We start from the raw sequence: 13,257 nt of genomic DNA, 5'->3' as shown, positions 1-13,257 counted from the left end.
GAGCTCATGCCCATAAGCAGCACACAATAATCATGGTAAAAATGACAAATGCTCAAGATCTGATAAGAAACATCACCTAACATTATGAAGCACTCTTGCAACAGTCATTAGGGCATCAAGATGGACTCAAACAATCATGGTGCAATGGAACAAAATGAAGAGCACAACATGATGAACATTTTGATATATTATGCGCATGAAACGGAGCTACGGTGATGAAGTTATGGCATGATGAAGAGGGGCACAAATTATGAGGATCTGAGGACTTAGCCGATTTTCACCTGGCGGAAAAGTCAATGGGCGGACGAGGATATCCGGGACAGAGCGGATCGGGATGGGGTGCCGTGTTTGGATGGATGGGTGGGTGGATCTGGTGCAGGCGGGATGGATCCGGCCGGCTCGCACTCCGGCGAGCTCCGGCGACGACGGTGGAGGACGACGGCGATGCGGGGACGGCGGAGCAGGTCGCCGGCGGGCTCCGGCGAGACGACATGGAGGCGGGGGCGGCTCGGGCCCCCTAGAGGCGCGCGGGAGGCGGCGAACTCGACGGCGGCGGGCAGCGTTGCCGGGCGGCGCGCGGAGCAGGCCGCGGGGTCCGGTGGGCGGCGCGCGCGGCGAGCTCGCCGGCGGGAGGCGGCGTGGCGAGGCGCTCGGGGAAGGCGCGCGGTGAGGCGCGGGGGAGGCGCAGGCCGGCGTGGAGGGCGGCGGCGCGGCGCCACGTGGCAGCCCCCGATGGGCGTGGGGCGCGGCGGCGGGCACCAGCGGACATGTCCGTCGGTGGAGAAGAAGAGTCCGTCGGCGGAGAGGGAAGAAGGTTAGGGTTTGTACCGCGAAATTTCGGGGAGGCACACATATATATAGGTAGAGGGAGCTAGGAGAGTCCAAATGAGGTGCGGTTTTCGGCCACGCGATCGTAATCGAACGACCGAGAGGATGGAGGGGGTTTGGAGGGGTTTTGGGCCACTTTGGAGGGGTGTTGGGATGCAACACACACGAGGCCTTTACGGTTCCCCGGTTAACCGTTGGAGTATCAAACGAACTTCAAATGGCACGAAACTTGACATGCGGTCTACCGGTGGTAAATCAAGGCCGCTTGGAATCCGAGAAAGTTTAACACCCGCACACGAAAAGAGGCAAAAGGGGACGCTAGAGGACATAAGAGTGTCAGATCGCAAAACAGACAACGGGGAAAATGCTCGGATGCATGAGACGAACATGTATGCAAATGCGATGCACATGATGACATGATATGAAATGCATGACACGCAAACAAATGACAAGGCAACAACAGCGATAACTGGAAGACACCTGGCACATCGGTCTCGTGGCGTTATAGATAACCACTCAAGGAGGGGGACCCTGCGGCCCGAGGGTCTGAAGTGTTGGGATCTAAGGTATCCAAAGAATTTTCCTAGACCCCCCCCCCCGGGGGGGGGGGGGGTGTTCCATCATCAGTCTGTTTTGGGTAGGGTTTTGACCTATTGAGTTAGGCATGGGGATGGATAGTGTACATGTTTTTGCATGATCCCCAAACTAATCAAATCATCTCAATCCCTCTTAATAGTGTAGTTTTTATGACACAAATACAAAAAAACATGGAGTCTTCGGATAACCGACACCCTTTTCCTTTTTGAAATGGGGGTCAAGCATCTCCATGATATATCACCGATAGACCAATGTCATGAGATAAACTTGACAACTAACATAGGTCCCACTAATGATATCACCGCCAGCACCAAAATACATTTAGGGTCTAGATGGACTTTCAACCCTGGATGGAATTCGCTCCCTATGGGTATGATAAATCTCATGTTAAAGCAATTGGGAATTTAAGCATCATCCCAACTATTGATATTATAATGGTCAACAATGTTGGAAATATGCCCTAGAGGCAATAATAAATTAGTTATTATTATATTTCCTTGTTCATGATAATCGTTTATTATCCATGCTAGAATTGTATTGATAGGAAACTCAGATACATGTGTGGATACATAGACAACACCATGTCCCTAGTAAGCCTCTAGTTGACTAGCTCGTTGATCAATAGATGGTTACGGTTTCCTGACCATGGACATTGGATGTCATTGATAACGGGATCACATTATTGGGAGAATGATGTGATGGACAAGACCCAATCCTAAGCCTAGCACAAAGATCGTGTAGTTCGTATGCTAAAGCTTTTCTAATGTCAAGTATCATTTCCTTAGACCATGAGATTGTGCAACTCCCGGATACCGTAGGAATACTTTGGGTGTGCCAAACGTCACAACGTAACTGGGTGGCTATAAAGGTGCACTACGGGTATCTCCGAAAGTGTCTATTGGGTTGGCACGAATCGAGACTGGGATTTGTCACTCCGTGTGACGGAGAGGTATCTCTGGGCCCACTCGGTAGGACATCATCATAATGTGCACAATGTGATCAAGGAGTTGATCACGGGATGATGTGTTACGGAACGAGTAAAGAGACTTGCCGGTAACGAGATTGAACAAGGTATCGGGATACCGACGATCGAATCTCGGGCAAGTACAATACTGCTAGACAAAGGGAATTGTATACGGAATTGATCGAATCCTCGACATCGTGGTTCATCCGATGAGATCATCGTGGAACATGTGGGAACCAACATGGGTATCCAGATCCCGCTGTTGGTTATTGACCGGAGAACGTCTCGGTCATGTCTGCATGGTTCCCGAACCCGTAGGGTCTACACACTTAAGGTTCGATGACGCTAGGGTTATAAAGGAAGTTTGTATGTGGTTACGGAATGTTGTTCGGATTCCCGGATGAGATCCCGGACGTCACGAGGAGTTCCGGAATGGTCCGGAGGTAAAGATTTATATATGGGAAGTCCTGTTTTGGTCACCGGAAAAGTTTCGGGGTTTATCGGTAACGTACCGGGACCACCGGGAGGGTCCTGGGGGTCCACCAAGTGGGGCCACAAGCCCCGGAGGGCTGCATGGGCCAAGTATGGGATGGGACCAGCCCCAGGTGGGCTGGTGCGCCCCCCACAAGGGCCCAAGGCGCCTAAGGGGAGGAGGGGGGGCAAACCCTAAGGGCAGATGGGCCTTAGGGCCCATGCCTGGTGCGCCTCCCTCTCCCCTCCACCTGGCCGCCACCCAGATGGGATCTGGGGGCTGCTGCCACCCCTAGGGAGGGAACCCTAGGTGGGGGCGCAGCCCCTCCCCTCCCCCTATATATACTTGAGGTTTGGGCTGCCCAAGACACACGAGTTCCTCTCCTTCTTGGCGCAGCCCTACCCCTCTCCCTCCTCGTCTCTTGCGATGCTTGGCGAAGCCCTGCTGGAGTACCACGCTCCTCCACCACCACCACGCCGTTGTGCTACTGCTGGATGGAGTCTTCCTCAATCTCTCCCTCTCTCCTTGCTGGATCAAGGCATGTGAGACGTCACCGGGCTGTACGTGTGTTGAACGCGGAGGTGCCGTCCGTTCGGCACTAGGATCTCCGGTGATTTGGATCACGATGAGTATGACTCCTTCAACCCCGTTCTCTTGAACGCTTCCGCTTAGCGATCTACAAGGGTATGTAGATGCACTCTCCTTCCCCTCGTTGCTAGATTACTCCATAGATTGATCTTGGTGATGCGTAGAAATTTTTGAATTTCTGCTACGTTCCCCTACAAACAACCCTCCAAATATGACCATGCTTAAGAGAACTAACTTTCGCCATCATATCCCTTTTTAACTTAGCATTCAACAAATCGCCATTGGAAAAATATTTGGCTCTCAAAATTGTTACGCATAAAGAATCCGGATTATCTAGAAGATGCCACACTTGTTATGCCAACATCGTGAGATCAAAGCACTAGATATCATGAAATCCCATACACCCTTGGCTCTTAAGAACACACATCTTCAACCAACCATTCAATGTATCCTCTGTTGGGTTTAGTCCCACATCGGTTGTGGGGGGAGATATAACACGACTTATAAGGGCGGGGTGTCCCCTCCTAACAGGCTAGTCTTTTGGGGGGAGAGGGCCCAATGCCTCTCATAAGTCAGTGTTGCTCTCCGGTTGGGCCTAGTTGACGCATGTGGGTCGGAAACACTGGTGATAGAGGACCCGAGATTGCATAACAATTGATATCAGAGCCCAGGTGCCCGGAATAAATCTCGTTGGACTCACGGGTAGTCGGTCATGGTTGGTGGGCTGGAAACACTGGTGTTAGCGGGCCCATGGGTGACCGATGTGTGAGGGGGAGATTGTTGGGTTTAGTCCCACACCAGTTGTGGGGGGAGACATAACACGACTTATAAGGCCGGGGGTGTCCCCTCCTAACAAGCTAGTCTTTCAGGGGGAGAGGGCCCAAGGCCTCTCATAAGTCAGTGTTGCTCTTCGATTGGGCCTGGTTGACGCATGTGGGTCGGAAACGCTGGTGATAGCAGATCCGAGATTGCGTAACATCCTCTTTTGATTGTCCTCGTCTCGCCACCATTAACACGGCTTCATGTCAGTTATTCCTTCGCAAGTTTGTTTAGGAATTTTGAAGGTTTACATAGCATAAGCGAGAATAGCTTGTACGGCAGATTTGAGGAGAACTTCCTTCCCTCCAATGGGTATCATCTTTATTTCCGTCCATTAGTTCTCATATTAATTCGATCAACGAGATATTGAAGACAATCTGATTTCTCCATACCCATGGAGACAGGCAAGCCCAAATCGCCCAAATATCTATCACTGAGAGCCTCTGTCATGATATAACAAATGGTTCAAATTTGTTCTCGAGTCTCCACTCCCAAACTGGAGCTAAAGAAGATGCTTGATTTTTCCACTCACCAATTGCCCCGGGGCCGCACAATAAGAATCCAAAATCAATTTTAAAGACTTACATTTTGTGAATTAGCTTTCATAAGGATCAAAAAGTCATCAATAAATAGAAGATTGGTAATAGAAGGGCCTCTCTGCAAACCTTAACTCCAGAAATATTAATGCTCTCCTTCGCATGCACTAAAAGAGTAGCTAGACCCTCCCTACATAACAAGAACAGATAGGGAAACAAATGATCCCCTTGTCTTGATCCTCTCGTAGGCTTAAACTCTCACTTTCTTTAGAGTTAAAATGAACCTGATACTCATCAGTGGACACGCACTGCATTATTAAATTGACCCAATTTTCATGAAATCCAAGTTTTAATATAATTTCCTTCAAAACGGTCCATTCAAATCCTTACCCTTTTGGTGTCTTGATACCAGAACGGGGATAATTAAGTTCTATTCGGTTTCTGCGGGATTTTATTTTGTTGGGAGTTGCATGATCACAAGCTCCCGCTCCTTGATTTACTTCTTATTTGAGTTTGTGAAACTCTTTTAATAATCTTGCACCGTACTTTATTTGTGTGTCATGACTTGCTACTCATTATTTATCGTATGTTTCAGACTATGTGTTGTTATGCTTAGTTGAGAATCGTGGATCTAAGTTGAGTACTTTTATAGTTGTCGTATCTTGACCAATCTATCTCTCCATGATTATATATTGCCATGTTCTATATCAAATCTTCTTACGCCATGGTACACACTAGTGCAAAAATTGTTTATATTTCATAGCTTGCACACTTTGCACCCTCCGCTTCTAAAGATATGGTGGGAGCTCTTTCAATTCTATTTTGTCCATTTTGTGTATTCAAAAGCAGAAATTTCAATTGTGGACAAATCTAGGGAGAAAACTCTATATCGAAAGAAACCAAAACATTTTATGTTAACAATCTATTTTACGTTGTCATCAACCATCAAAACTAGGGAGATTAGATCCTCAAAAAAACTAGGGAGATTAGAAGGACAACTTTGTGGGTTTTGTCTTAGTCACAAGTGATTAGGGTACTAATTGTATTCACGAGTATATGAGCAATGTGGAGGATATTTCACCAGGTACCTCCCAAAAGTACGGTAGTCGCACCTGTTTTGTTTGGCAGTGGAACATGACCTATCAAACGAACAAGGGGTACAAGTTTTCAGACCCGTGATGCAGTTAATAACCCTACTCATGATTATATGGGATTGATATTGATGTAGAGCACAATGAGGGTCTCGGCAAGTTGGGAGACAACTCGGCGAGTTCTATATGAGCGATTTAGACGAGATGGCGTGGACCAATCTTAAACCATAAGTTATAAAATAGACACAGTTAACAATTTAACTAGACTATTTTTTCAAAATTACAAAGAGCATCCCAATGTTTCACGTCAAATCAACATCCTTCCTTAAGCCAAAACTTTTCGGCAGAAGAACAATCAATCAATTTGCAGCTTCGAAGAAAAGAAGCAGAGGTTGCATTTCCTTTTCCTCGCACATACTGAGCACTTGAATCCAATCACCAACAACCTGGACAGACCAAAAGCCAGGTCATAGTAAGCGAAAAATCAGGAAAAACCTTCACTTTTAGTAGGTGCAGCGCTTATATCTGGTTACCTCAGCAGTCTGGTCATCATACAGGACCCAGTGCTCGCCATCGATAGCAAAACAGATATAGCGCTGGCTGTAGAAGCAAGCCTGCATGCAAAAACAGCAAACCAGGCCATGTTAAGTGTCTGATGAGTCTGATCGTATCAGTATAACAGGAAACAGATACCTGCATACATCGATCTGTTTTACAAACAAAACACATTTCACTAAGCAGTCTGTAATTTTGGAAGAGCAAGGAGGGGTCTTTTATAGGCCTACCATTGACACCAGGGAGTGTTTGCTCCGTCGACTTGCACCAGGGTAGATAACGCCCAAATCTATCTCTGTCCCAAGGGCAGCCAAAATATGAGGTAGCATGTCCCTCACACTCCCATTTCCAGTCTGCCATCCCAAAGCTAAAAACAAAAGTTAAACGGGTAAGAAGAGATTCATGTTGATCAATAATCCCATTAACAAAAGAGCATACAAGCAGATTTTATAGTTGAATGATCAATTCTGTGCGCAGCAGCAAACGTTTTTTAGTCATCGACGGCCTAGCCCACTAGCCTGCGCTGCAATGGTGGTTTGCTGCTGGTACTTGACTAATAACCCCCCTCCCTCTGTTTTTCTGAAGCCCACCAAACTAGACACTCGACTAGGTTCGATCAGTCCTCCCCCCTACATGGGATGTGCACTGAGCCTTGTATCTGATTCTCGCTTTATTCGTCCTAGGACGACTGTAACTGACCCCCTACCTTTTCAATGAAAAGAAACGCAAGGTCTTTTGCGTTTTCTCGAAAAAAAAAGGTTCGATCAGTCCAAGCTAGCCGCCGACTAGTCAGACACTAAGATGTCTTGACACGGCTTGGTGACTCAAGAACCTTTTCAGCAGGCAAAATCCTAAAAAACATTAAGCAAAGCACTATGCAAAAAGTTAAGAGTACTACATGACCAAATGTCTGTTAGAATCTCCAGACCAAATATATATATATATATATATATATATAATAATTACTAATGAAGTATATTAAAAATAATAAAAAGATATAAAAGATTCATCTATGTGGTATATGAGGAGCGGGAGTACGTACTGCCAGGAGTACACAACCATTTTCCTATATATATATATATATATATATCGAAAAGAAAGACATTTACCAACTGTGAAAACATGAGGGGAACTAGAGAGACTGTGGCTCATATGATTTGATTTTCCACAGCCACCCACATCAGGATCACAAGTTCTGTGGACATCCATCATCACAGCCTTCAAAATATCATCAAATGGATTGCCTGGACAGATCCTCTGTACCATGGAACAAACAATAAACCCAGGCACAACATATCAGCAACCATAAAGTACAGAATACAATAAACCAGTAGAAGAACACAACTAACCATTGCATAATTAAGTGAACAATCATTGATATAATGGAGAAATGATGTATATTTTTGTTGTCTAGACTCTAACCCACAATTGTAGCAGATCATTCTTTCATGGACGTCTGCACCAAATATAGTGTGTGCAATGCAATCCTTGTTTGCACAATCCCATGAGCCACTACAATTGTGCTCGTGAGATTCAGCATGGTAGTCAGCACGATAAGTGTATGAATCATGCATGCGTCTTAAGATTGCCTCCAATACCTCAGATGCATCATTCATTTGTCCCTGATCATGGTCAAAGAGTATCAGATAGACAAAGGAGTCATTTGTAGATAAAGTGATCAGTCCGATAACAAAATGATGTATAAATATGTGTACGCACAAAACTACTATGAAAAAAAGACAGAAATATACCATCCGAATTAACTTCTCAGCGGGGAATGAGATGCTCAAAGCCATCCTCAAAGAAGTAGGTGCAACAGCCTCTCCTTCCCCCTTAGATACTTTGCTCAACTCGGTAAAAATATGACATAACGCACATACAACACAAGAAACAGCGGCAGGATCTCCAACATATTTATAGCGTGACGATGTTTTGAGCAGCTCATCTCGGAATCCCCTTAAATGCCATAATGACTGAATGTAGAGAAGAATAATTGTCATTATGTGAAACAAATCATAGATGCATGTGTCATAAATCGGATAGTTACCTGGATAATCACATTCAAGAGACAACTCTTGTCGTCATCATCACTTTTAAGACCAGACCCATGAACTACTTCCCCATTTGTAATACATGCTGCAACTGTAGTAGAGGGATCATAATCTCAAAAGATTATTGTAAACAACTAAGATGACAAAGAGACTAGGTGGTGTTAATATCGTAGCATACTGTTGGTACGAAGGATACAATTATACATACTGTTGATATCGTAGCTACTATTGGTATGAAGGATACAATTATCGTAGCATACTGTTGATATGAAGGATGCAATTATAAATGTACAACAACAGTAGAGCAATATGGAAGAAGACATAGTATCATAGGTCCTGATCAAACATATATCCGTACAAGTTTTTTGTTTGTTTTTTGCGGCGATATATCCGTATAAGTTGTTGCTTCTATAGATCATTTTAATAGCTTGTAATTGCAGCTCTTACCAGCTTCGTTACATATTGTTGTATTGATTATATTAGAGTCAGTTTGTACAGACTATTTTTTCCCTGAACTAATCTTCTCTATTTCCTAAGGCATCAAAGTTTTGTTTGTGATAAACCAACTCTTATTTATCAGGGTAATACGATATCACGATACAATTAAGCCTTACATAGAATTGTTCAGCATAAACTACTTAAATTACATGGTGGGCACGAGGAAAGCATGTTCTGTGATATATGAATAACAGCTAAGCATCTATAGTGAACTAGCAATAAGAGAACACATTAACACAATATCTGGGTTATTTGTTTTGAGAGAAACACAGCATATGGGTTATTATGATGCTAATTGGTTGTTGAATGGATATATGCACTATCTGTCGCTGTTCAAGGACCAAGATATTAGCTTGTTGAGAAGCAAGAAGGAAATCAGCAGCAAAAAGACAGTACTGGTGTAGCAATGCTTTGGCGCAGGTCTTCTAGGAAACGTCTGTAACAATCGTTATCATCCTGGTCCTGGATGCGTTCAATTTCTGATTGGATTGCGGCAGCAACTGAATATAAAGGTAACAGCTTTAAATATGTTCAGATGAAAATAACAGCAAGAAAATATCTAGCATACAATCCATTTATAACAAGCTTGCGTTTGCCATCCACAGGATAATGTGTGGGCACAGAAAAAGAAAACGGGAATATGTGGACATGGCTATAGTGAACAAGAAAAGGTAAACGATTGTTATACATACTTCAATAACTATTGCAACCCCTCTTCACCAAAAAAGTAGGTTGTTTACATTAACTGAATTTTGGGACATGTCAATGTCCAAAACACATAAATCTCGTGAGCTGGGAGGTTGCAGATGAAAACATGCAAGGTTGTCATGCATGACCATCCTCAGTAATGATTCGGTAACACAATTCAAATATGATCAATTTGCACATAAATCTGTTATAGTATTTCACAATCTTTAAGTTGTGCTCAGGCACTCAATCAATTTTCTGTACTATGAATGACTGTTCATAGAGGTGTTTATATACCATAGTGAGAAAAGAATGCTACCAATTTACTCAACTTAAATGACAAGTACTCTATCACTTCTTGACACTTACGTATAGGAAAGGACACCAATAAACTGCTAGGATTATTGTGATGCTGGTGCAATTTGACATAGCACGCTTCAAAGAAACAAAGTGTCCAGTGTACAGAAGGCACTCACATTCAGAAGGTGCTGAAGTACTTCTGGTTTGTTCTGAAAAATGTTTTGGATTTACCTTCTCCACAGTTTCCTCTGCTTGAGTTTCTTCCTCTTGCTCATCTGGGTGAGCGTCAGTTGTTGAAAGGCTGCAGCCGAAGTCATCAGAATCAAGCTGAGGCTGACTGCAAAAGTTCACATGAACAAATAGACTAAAGCCATTCAAACATGAATGTGCAGAGCCAAAAGGAAACCAGTGATGTTGACAACAAAGATAGTTTTATTGCTGCCTGTATTTGTTCATGTTGCTTATACTGAAGAAGAAGCAAAGCAATCACTATCAGTAACAGAACTTAGAAGTATTTTCTAATCAAAGTTCTTCTTCAAAGGAAAGAGTGAAAAGCTAGTGAATAGCATACATTTCCACTGATGCCTCCCTATCTGCACAATTCCCGGAATCATTTATAACCTCGTAGGATTGTTCGAGGCTATCTTTCCTCTGATCAGCACAATGTCCAGTTATGAGTGGCGGCGAGTCGGAGGCAGCCACGTGCTGCTGCTTCTGAAAGTCAACAATTTTCAGTTTGGTTTCTTTGTATCTCTTCATTCCCTGCAGATCTTCCGATACAAGCTGTTTCAACTCGCTCAGGGCAGCAAGAACATCTGTGGTCAGGTGCTCGGAGTCCCTCTGACCAAGATCATAGAGCGCGAGGTCCGACGGTTCCTTAATTTGGATCCCGCGCTCGCACTCGGCGATGATACTCGGGAAGGCAACGATGGCGTCGACATCGTCCATGTCCCTGGAGGCTCCTAGGAGAAGGGTGGCGTAGGAGTGGGCGAGCGCGACCGAGTCCGGCGCAATCTCGGTAGCCCGCCTAGAGGCCTCGATCGCCGACTTGAAATGGCGTGCCCGGATCTTTCTGTCGGCGGTGATTGCGGCGGTCAGCTGTTGCGCGGTGCTGTATGCGTGGAGGAGGATCGGCGGCGATGACCCCAGTCCTCCGAGCTTGTCCACGGCCTTTTGAAGGATCCGAATAGCCTTTGCGTGCGTTCCCCGCCTCATGTGCTGAGATGCATTCTTCCACAGGGCAAGCACAGCCTCTCTGTCGGTGCCGCCACCGGCCGCCGACGGATTCGGCTGCTGGCGAGAGGCGGAGGAGGGCAGATGTCAGCCCTGCATCTTCAGTTAACAAGTGTATCTCTTCTTCAGTTAACGTCTGGCCCAGATTCACCCTCGACCCGACGATTGGACGGCTCGCGATGCTCGCCGTCTCACTGTACCGTTTCAGCCGGTTCCTGTAGCGTTTCATCTACGGCACTATAGCCGTCACCCTGTGCCAGCTGGGTTGTAGGTTCCTGTAGCGTTTCATCTACGGCACTATAGCCGTTACCCTGTGCCAGCTGGGTTGTAAAGCTCGCTCCCAACGTCTTGTAATGCATCGTTTTTCATGAGACCATTTCATTACTCAAACATATATCTCATAGTAATACAGAAACCCTAGCGGGTGCCTACTTTCCCCATTTGTTCGTGTGATCTAGATCGAATCCTTCCCAATTCCTCAATTAGGGTGTGCCAATTGGTATCATGAGCGTAGGTTTTCCTCGGTGACGCAGCAGATCGGAGCTGCGGCGGTGATTTCCCACCCTTCCCTCCCTCTTTCGTCGACGGCGACGGTGTAGGTGGCGTTGGCGGCGGTGTAGGTGGCGCTGGTGGCGGTAGACCCATTCGTTGGCACCACGTCGAGCTTGACTTGTCTGAGCAAATCGCTCACTCGGTAAAATCCCAGGTCGGCGGCGTGTGGTGCTGTTCTGGTGGCGATCTCGAGCGGCGGCGGCAGGGTTGAGTATTCAGATCCGATTCCCGGGCAAGTCCTGGGGGTAAAATTCCCTTCTGAATTACTTAGCCAAGATGGGGCGTGGCAAGGCCAGTATCGACGAGTCGGAAATCGCCGAACTCCTGGCCATGAAGGGCGAATTTCTGCAGCACCGTGACGAAACCGCAGAGCTGCGTGGCGAAGTCGATGACCTCTGCAAGGATGTGCACAACATCAGCCTCAAGCAGGACACCATGGTCTCGGTGATGGACGGGGTCCAACAAGCTATATCCTCGTTGAACACTCAGCTCACAACCATGGCAGATGTACTCAAAACATTGACGGCCACTGGGGCCTCGACATCATCACCCGCGGGCCAACCAGTTTCTGAACATCAGCAAGCGAACAAGGAAACGCTGCACCAGAAGACAGGCAACTGACAGAAGAACTAAGAAAAAGACTGGCCTTGGAACAAGAGAAAACCCGACAGGTAGCGTCTGAAATCCCTCCCCACTTGGCACCTATTCAAGTGCCCAGACACTCAGCTCCCCCAGGGTTTGGAACTGTGACGCTCTCAATTCAATCGTACACTAATCATACACGCAAATGTGTATGATCAAGATCAAGGACTCATGGGAAGATATCACAACACAACTCTAGACACAAATTAAAATAATACAAGCTTTATATCACAAGCCAGGGGCCTCGAGGGCTCGAATACACAAGAGTCAGCGAAAGCAACAATATCTGAGTACATACATGAGTTAGACAAGTTTGCCTTAAGAAGGCTAGTACAAAAGCAACAACGATCGAAAAGGCAAGGCCTCCTCCCTGGGAGCCTCCTAACTACTCCAAGTCGCCAGCCGTCGTCACGTAGTAGTAAGCACCCTCGGGGTAGCAGTAGTCTTCAGTAGTGTCATCTGGCTCATTGGATCCGTCATCTGGTCGCAACAATCGGGTATGGGAGAAAAAGAGATAGCAAAGCAACCGTGAGTACTCATCCAAAGTACTCGCAAGACTTACATCAGATCTAAACTAAGTATGCATCTGTATCAAACGAATGGGTTGTATCTGTGGACTAAACTGCAGAATGCCAGAATAGAGAGAAGGCCTAATCCTATCGAAGACTAGCATCTTCTGGAAACCACCATCTTGCAGCAATAGGAGGGAGTAGAGTAGCATAAAGTAGAGTAGTAGAAGTGTTATCAACTCGGCCAGAGATCCTTTCTCGACTCCCTGCGAGAAAGCAATCCCAGAGCCATACTATCCAGTTATCATCTCATATCCAAGTCTCATCTCCATGTC

At 45.8% G+C, this 13,257-nt stretch overlaps 2 protein-coding genes across 3 annotated transcripts; both read right to left on the bottom strand.

Annotated features, from left to right (window-relative positions):
- Nucleotides 1–6,039: 6,039 nt before the first annotated feature.
- On the bottom strand, nt 6,040–8,322 carry LOC125530716 (uncharacterized). 2 transcript variants are annotated; one of them, XM_048695114.2, is made up of 6 exons: nt 8,202–8,322; nt 7,800–8,072; nt 7,560–7,707; nt 6,681–6,817; nt 6,429–6,509; nt 6,040–6,341 (listed from the first exon to the last, which is right to left on the bottom strand). In XM_048695114.2, the coding sequence occupies exons 1-6, from the start codon at nt 8,244–8,246 to the stop codon at nt 6,255–6,257; spliced, it is 771 nt and encodes a 256-aa protein (XP_048551071.1). In that variant the 5' UTR covers nt 8,247–8,322; the 3' UTR covers nt 6,040–6,254. The 2 variants fall into 2 exon arrangements, with proteins under 2 accessions (XP_048551071.1, XP_087382264.1); XM_087526138.1 differs by having other exon boundaries at nt 7,800–8,246.
- LOC147971487 (uncharacterized) lies at nt 8,293–11,478 on the bottom strand. Its single transcript, XM_087526137.1, has 5 exons — nt 10,558–11,478; nt 10,163–10,287; nt 9,396–9,499; nt 8,498–8,592; nt 8,293–8,423 (listed from the first exon to the last, which is right to left on the bottom strand). The coding sequence occupies exons 1-4, from the start codon at nt 11,199–11,201 to the stop codon at nt 8,563–8,565; spliced, it is 903 nt and encodes a 300-aa protein (XP_087382263.1). The 5' UTR covers nt 11,202–11,478; the 3' UTR covers nt 8,293–8,423; nt 8,498–8,562.
- Nucleotides 11,479–13,257: the final 1,779 nt, after the last annotated feature.

This window comes from Triticum urartu, chromosome 5A, assembly GCF_056163025.1.
Source record: "Triticum urartu cultivar PI428250 chromosome 5A, HENAU_Tu73, whole genome shotgun sequence".
Lineage (NCBI taxonomy): Eukaryota > Viridiplantae > Streptophyta > Magnoliopsida > Poales > Poaceae > Triticum > Triticum urartu.
This window is presented reverse-complemented; position numbering and strand designations above follow the sequence as displayed.

What these genes read in the sequence shown, in the direction of transcription:
- LOC125530716 (XM_087526138.1), bottom strand. Translation starts at nt 8,246, where the DNA reads ATGGCTTTGAGCATCTCATTCCCCGCTGAGAAGTTAATTCGGATGGTA. An exon ending in GTTCACTTAATTATGCAATG is followed by an intron (nt 7,708 to 7,799) that starts GTTAGTTGTGTT and finishes TCCATGGTACAG; the next exon opens with AGGATCTGTCCAGGCAATCC. An exon ending in ATGATGACCAGACTGCTGAG is followed by an intron (nt 6,342 to 6,428) that starts GTAACCAGATAT and finishes TGGTCTGTCCAG; the next exon opens with GTTGTTGGTGATTGGATTCA.
- LOC147971487 (XM_087526137.1), bottom strand. Translation starts at nt 11,201, where the DNA reads ATGAGGCGGGGAACGCACGCAAAGGCTATTCGGATCCTTCAAAAGGCC. An exon ending in AGGGAGGCATCAGTGGAAAT is followed by an intron (nt 10,288 to 10,557) that starts GTATGCTATTCA and finishes CTTCGGCTGCAG; the next exon opens with CCTTTCAACAACTGACGCTC. An exon ending in GCCAAAGCATTGCTACACCA is followed by an intron (nt 8,593 to 9,395) that starts GTACTGTCTTTT and finishes CCTCTACTACAG; the next exon opens with TTGCAGCATGTATTACAAAT.